Here is a 6,723-nt window from a genome sequence, read left to right on the forward strand (position 1 = left end):
TATGTCCCACTTGAATGGTGGTCCTTCTGTGTCCAAAATGTATCAAAAAGATATAGGGACAAGGTTTTCACATTGACAGCTATTATTGTAAGACAGTTAGCAACTCAGTTTGTTCGTCCGAGTTCGCAACAATTACTAAGGGGGGCGGGGCTTACCGACTGGCCAATTTAGAACAGCGAGCTGCAAGAACAGCTTACATTACTCGAACAAGAAAAAGTGTGTACGTCTGCTCAGAGCCTGATGTGACGCTAAGCACTTTCCCACGTCAAATAAAGTTTTTACAAATGTGACCCTGGACCACAAAACCAGTCTTAAGTCGCTGGGGTATATTTGTAGCAATAGCCAAACTGTAAACCCTCGCTTCCAAATTAATACCCACAATATTCATTTTAAAATCTTTTATATATCCCTCCATGGCATATTTAAGTCTGGTGGTCCTTCTGTGTCCAAAATGTATCAAAAAGATATAGGGACAAGGTTTTCACATTGACAACTATTTTCAAATAGTTGTATCTTGGCCAAATATTGTCCTATTCTAACATCCTAACCATACATCAATGGAAAGCTTATTTATTCAGCTTTCAGGTGATGTATAGATCTCAATTTCGAAAAATTGACCTTTATGACTGGTTTTGTGGTCCAGGGTCACAAATATGAGCGCTGGCGTGGATTTAAGCGTATGCACAATCTAAGATCAAATCTGTGCGTACGCACGCTTTATAAACGAGGCCCTGAAAGTAAACTACAATACACTGGAAAGAGTAAAATGACCGTGTCATTTATTTAAAGAGCATTTTATATTGGTATAACTTAAAATAATGGTTTCAGGTTTAAACCTGTTCTGTTCAGTTTTCTAATAAGCAAAACTCCTCATATTGCTTTAGTGACTGATTATTTTTTAGTACATAACAGGAAATATGATGCATATTTTAATCATTAAAGGGATAGTTCACCCAAAAATGAAAATCCTGTCATAATTTACTCACCCTCAAGTTGTTTCAACCTTTTGTAAGTGTACGGTATTTCTTCTGTTGAACACAAAAGAAGATATTTTGAAAAAAAAAAAAAAAAAACTTGATGGTCCCCATTGACTTCCATAGTATTTTTTCTATACCCATATTCTTCAAAATATCTTCTTTTGAGTTCAACAGAAAAAAGAAATTTGTACAGGTTTGGAATAACTTGAGCGTGAATAAATAATGACATAATTTTTGGGTGAACTATCCCTTTAAGCTCTTTTGAAATTGCCGTCATTTATAGTAAATAAACTAAATTAAACATTGACTAATGAAATGTTTTTAGTTGTATTTTAAGTAAAAATTCTACTTTTATATTATAGCTAATTTAGCTTTTTGTGAACTTAAGTTGTAAAAAAAGATTATTCTAACCTACATTAAGTACTATTTTGGCTTACGTCTAGTAAGTATGGTATAGTCTTTATAATAAATGTTTTTACTTTCTTTGAAGATAAACATTTTGGGGACTTTTTAAGAACTTAACCTAAATATAATTTGAGAAAACTAATACATTTGGCTTAACAAATTTTATTTTAATAGTATTTTTTTTTTTTTTAAGTTGGTTCAAAGTATAATTTTTTTTCCAGTGTACCGGGCCTTTGAGATCTCTCACTTGGCTGGCAGACAAACTCTTGTAGTCACATGGTCTGCTCTTTTTCCTGTTTGAGGACCATTAAGTCTTACCATGACCCTTCACATGCCTCTCATGTGATGGGATTTTCAAACATTCTTCTAGAATCACGACAAATCAGATAGCTTGAGGTGCTTAATTTCTATCCTTCTGCTGCTTGTATCTCCTTCTCTGCCTCTTCCTACGCTCTGCATTCGAGTGGAAATCTGTGCTTTGCTTCGGGAGACTCAGCTCCATTCATGTGTGCTGCAACATCTGTTGTCATAACGCTCCCTCGCAGCGTCACTAGCATGCAGGGCTCATGTTTCAGTATGTCAGCATGATACGCTCGGCAGACTGGCATCACATTGCCTCCCTCTCTAACTGGGACTCGCCAGGGTTTATTTATTTTCACTTCTACAAACTGGCCAGTTACAAACTCAAGCCTGACCTCCGGCTAGTAACGCACATCACACACTGAGATTTACGACATTTCTCCTGAGAACGGCACATCACTGGTGGAGTATTGCCACAGACATCACATTTTTGACGTACAAATATTATGACAAATCATGGCAACTCACATTTTTTTGCAATGCGGGCACTTGGCCAGTGTATTGAATCGGAGCTCCATCCACTGCAAAAACAAGGAGAGTTGAGAAAGAGGTTACTTCTACAGTAAGCAAACACACAGCAGGACAAATCATTTTCAAATCTACACCAAACTTGATTCCAGCGGTCAGTGCATAACATTCAATATTAGTTTAAATGGCTACTGATAAATTATTCAAACAACTAGCAAATCTTTTGGAGACGATTTCAGTGAATAAATTGACATGTATAAAGGAATATATTAGGAGAATTAGTGAATTTAACCCTGTACAAAGGCAAAAAGCAGTTAAAAAACTAGAATTCTTTAAGATTGTAACAGAAGATCTCACAAAAAACATGTAAACCAAATTTTTCTGTTGCTGCATCTTGCCTCTGTAAGGCTACAAGGAGTTATGATCATTTGAGTCCCAGGGCTCCAGACAAAAATATACAACTTTACCTGAAATAAAAAGCTTTTGTAACATTATACATTATTCAAAAGCTTGGAGTCAGTATAATTTGTGGGGGGGGGATTATAGAAATCAATACTTTTATTTAACAAGAATGCTATAAATTGATCAAACGTGATGATAAAGACATTTATAATGTTACAAAAGATTTCTATTTCAGATAAATGCTGTTCTTCTGAACTTTCTATTTATCAAAGAAACCTGAAGAAAAGTATACTCAGTTGTTTTCAACATAATAATAATAATAATAATAATAATAATAATAAATGTTTTTTGAGCAGCAAATCACAATATTAGAATCATTTCTGAAGGATCATGTCACTAGAGTAATGATGCTAAAAATTCAGCTTTGAAATCACAAGAATAAATTACATTTTAAAATGTATTCAAATAGAAAAGTTATTTTAAATAGTAAAAATATTTCAAAATTTTACTTTTTTGCTGTATTTTGGATCAAATAAATGCAGGCTTGGTGAGCAGAAGAGAATTCTTTAAAAAATGTTCAAAATCTTTTGACTGGTAGTGTATATACAAGTAATACATTTTAATTTTAGTTTATTTTTCACAGTCTGGAGCCCTGGAATCATGCATTTCTAATTAGTTTGTCATTCTGTCAGTTCCACCAGCTGAGAAGGTGGCAGTGTATTAGGACCTTGAAAAGATCAGAGGGGCCGCGAATAGCCAGGTCTGAGGAAGACTGGGAGCACTCATCATCATCATCATCATCGCTGCCCTACACAGCAGGGGCATCACAGGACACTAAAAACATGTACACTAGAAAAACTCTACACCACATGTACACTACCCTACAAAAGTCTGAGGTCAGGAAGATTTTTAAAAGAAAGAAATGAATACTGTTATTCTGCAAGGACGCATTAATTTGAAAATGACAGTAAAGACATTTATAATGTTACAAATAATTTTGCTCTTTTGAACCTTTTCTTTATCAAAGAATGTATCACGGTTTCCACAAAACATATTGAGTGGTACAATTGTTTTTAATATTGATAATAATAAGAAATGTTTCTTGAGCAGAAAATCAGCATATTAGGGGTCGTTTACACGACAACGTTTTCAGCCAGAAATGGGAAACTTTTTATCCGTCTTGCCTGTTGTTTACACGACAACGGCGTTTTGGGGACTGAAAACGCATATTTTTGAAAACGGGATTCAAAGTGCAAGTTTTTGAAATCGCCACCGTTATCGTTTCAGGTGGTACAATTGTTTTTAATATTGATAATAATAAGAAATGTTTCTTGAGCAGAAAATCAGCATATTAGGGGTCGTTTACACGACAACGTTTTCAGCCAGAAATGGGAAACTTTTTATCCGTCTTGCCTGTTGTTTACACGACAACGGCGTTTTGGGGACTGAAAACGCATATTTTTGAAAACGGGTTTCAAAGTGCAAGTTTTTGAAAACGCCACCGTTGTCGTTTCCGTGTAAACACCCAAAACGGGAATCTTTGAAAACGGTGACGTCATGCGCGTGCGTAGTACGTGTTAGGTATGTAGACATGCGCAGTACGTATTGATTTTAATTACCCTAAACCAAATTTTTTAAATAAACTGGCTAAAAAAATGTTTGAAGGAGAATTCAGTTTGGTTCTGGATTCCTAATATGATTTTCAAGAGATGTGGAAATTTACAGTTTTTGCTTTCTTGTGATTTTAAGTCCACAAGGCTCCCTATGAAGCTTTCAAACTTCCATAAGCAAGCTTTAGACTCATGGAAGCTAATCTTTAAACACAATTTTTCCCCTCATATTATTTGGAATAATCAGTATGTTTTATCAGCTCGTAAATCTGTTTTCTTCCCTGATTGGTTCTCCAAGGGCATTGTGTTTATCTCAGATTTAATAAGCAACAGTGGAGATTTTTATGCTTATGTTGATTTTATTAATAAATATGGGATAAATGCTTCAAAACGGGACTATACTACTATTACAAATTCCATTTCTCCTAAGTTGTTATTTTTAATGAAGTCTTTTAAAATATATTGTAATTTTAAGTTGATTATCCCTCGATTATTTATTCAAGGGGTTAATATTATGGATAATAAGTGTACAAACAAATTTTTGAGAAACTTTGTTACTACTAATAATGCTTCATCTTTTAAAGCTTATGGAAAGTGGTTGGCACTTTATCCAAATGTTAATTTTCAGAAAGCATGGACAGTCCCAAACAAATTTTTATTTAATAATAAAATAAAAGAAGTTCATTTTAAAATTATTCATCATTATTACCCCTGCAACAAATATTTAAGTAAATTTATACAAAATCTTTCTCCACTCTGTTCTTTTTGCCAAGAAGAGGAAGAATCTCTTTCACATTTATTCTATTTCTGTCCTTATACTAAACAATTCTGGCTTCAAATTTCAGCATCTTTACTTCTTGTATTCTTTCGGCTATGTAACATTTCAGCAGTTAAGGTTCTCTTTCATTCTGTTGTTTCTGACAATAGGGAGCTAGAGGATGCCCTGGACTTTATTTGTATGATGGGAAAATTCCACATTCACAAAGCAAGATGCCTTAATTTTAAACCTAATTGTAAAATATTCACTTCTGATTTACTTTTGTTTTACTCATCACTTCAAAAAATCTCCTCTAATAAAAAAGCCTTAAAAACATCCAATCTTATAAAAAAAATCATAAATAAGTTGTAACTTTTATGATTGTAAAATAATTGTATATTTGTTTACCTTTTAATTGTTTTTGTATCCCCCATGTGTTTATGCATATGTTTATGTTCCTGTTCTAATAAAAAAAAAAAAAAACGTGTTGATTTTAAAGGCAAGCATGAACAAACATACACAACAATGGCAGAACTGAGTACACTTCCCTACAGGTACTGTTTACTAACAAGGTGACAGCGCCAACTACTGGCCTGGCATACATAATATAGCGTTTTTGGCCGTTTTTGCGGATATGTGTAAACGCGAATCGTTTTGAAAACGTTGTCGTGTATACGTGAAACTTTTTTAAAACGCAAGGGGAAAATATTTCTGTTTTGTCGTGTAAACGTAGCCTTAGAATGATTTCTGAAGGATCGTGTGACACTGAAGACTGGAGTAATGATGCTGAAAATTCAGCGTTGACATTACAGGAATAAATTACATTTTAAAATGTATTTAAATAGAAGGCAATTATTGAAATGTTACTAATACTTCCCAATATTACTTTTCAAATAAATGCAGCCTTGGTGACCTTACTGACCTCAAGCTTTTGAATGGTAGTGTAAATGCATTCACAGATCTTCTCTGCTTTGAACATACTGACACGGGAAGAAATATTACTGTAGGTCAGAGATGAAATATTCATATAAAGATGTGAGACCGTACAAGGAATGTGTTGCCGCAGTGGCCGCAGACCACGCGCATGCCCTCAGGCTGGACTGGCAGAGCTGGCTGGGTGGGCTGCTCCTCTGGGATCACCATCACAGGACTCAGGTTGATGATCCGTCTGCTGGGGGCCCATAAAAACAATGTCAGTTTTTCACTTTCTACATATTGTAAGTATTATATTTAGTATGCTATTAAGTATGTATCTTGTTTGATAACCATAACCCTAACCCTATCCCAATCCCTATCCCTAAATTATTAATATGATCAAAACCCTGTTGTACAGAACCTACTACATGTTGTCTGTCATCTGATTAATAGTTTATACATTTTTAGAAATTAAAAGGCCTTTTAGTGTAATTGTAAAAAAGCTTGTGGTACTTGTGTCTTTTAGCTGAAAGTGGCAAAATCCTAAATTATTTTTATATTGTTAGTAATATTTCAAGATGGACACTTACTGGACTGAGGTTTACTTGATTATCTATACATCTTTTTTTTTTTAATCTGAAAAATCATCATTGTATTATATTGCATTATATGTTTTGCCCCCACAATAAAAACTACAGAGCTTTGATCATAAAACTAAGCATTTAAATACCATCTAAGACAGAATACTGTGAGATATATGAGCAATATCACTCTCGTACTCGAGCGATACCGGCTCTATATCAGCATGGCTGTGATTAGGCCAGAGGCA

At 34.3% G+C, this 6,723-nt stretch overlaps 1 protein-coding gene across 2 annotated transcripts in view; it reads right to left on the reverse strand.

Moving 5' to 3' along the window:
* The window catches only part of pip4p2 (phosphatidylinositol-4,5-bisphosphate 4-phosphatase 2), a 33,110-nt gene that overhangs the window by 11,585 nt on the left and 14,802 nt on the right, over window positions 1–6,723 (reverse strand). Inside the window, exons 4-6 of one of the 2 annotated variants that reach the window (XM_016504373.1) lie at window positions 6,027–6,150; window positions 3,340–3,420; window positions 2,211–2,263 (exon numbers count right to left, since the gene is read on the reverse strand). In XM_016504373.1, the coding sequence (XP_016359859.1) occupies window positions 2,211–2,263; window positions 3,340–3,420; window positions 6,027–6,150 (258 nt within the window). The remainder of the gene's footprint in view (window positions 1–2,210; window positions 2,264–3,339; window positions 3,421–6,026; window positions 6,151–6,723) is intronic. The other variant, XM_016504374.1, reaches the window with a different exon arrangement.

This window comes from Sinocyclocheilus anshuiensis, unplaced genomic scaffold (assembly GCF_001515605.1).
Source record: "Sinocyclocheilus anshuiensis isolate Anshui unplaced genomic scaffold, SAMN03320099.WGS_v1.1 scaffold54, whole genome shotgun sequence".
NCBI classification, from domain to species: Eukaryota; Metazoa; Chordata; class Actinopteri; order Cypriniformes; family Cyprinidae; genus Sinocyclocheilus; species Sinocyclocheilus anshuiensis.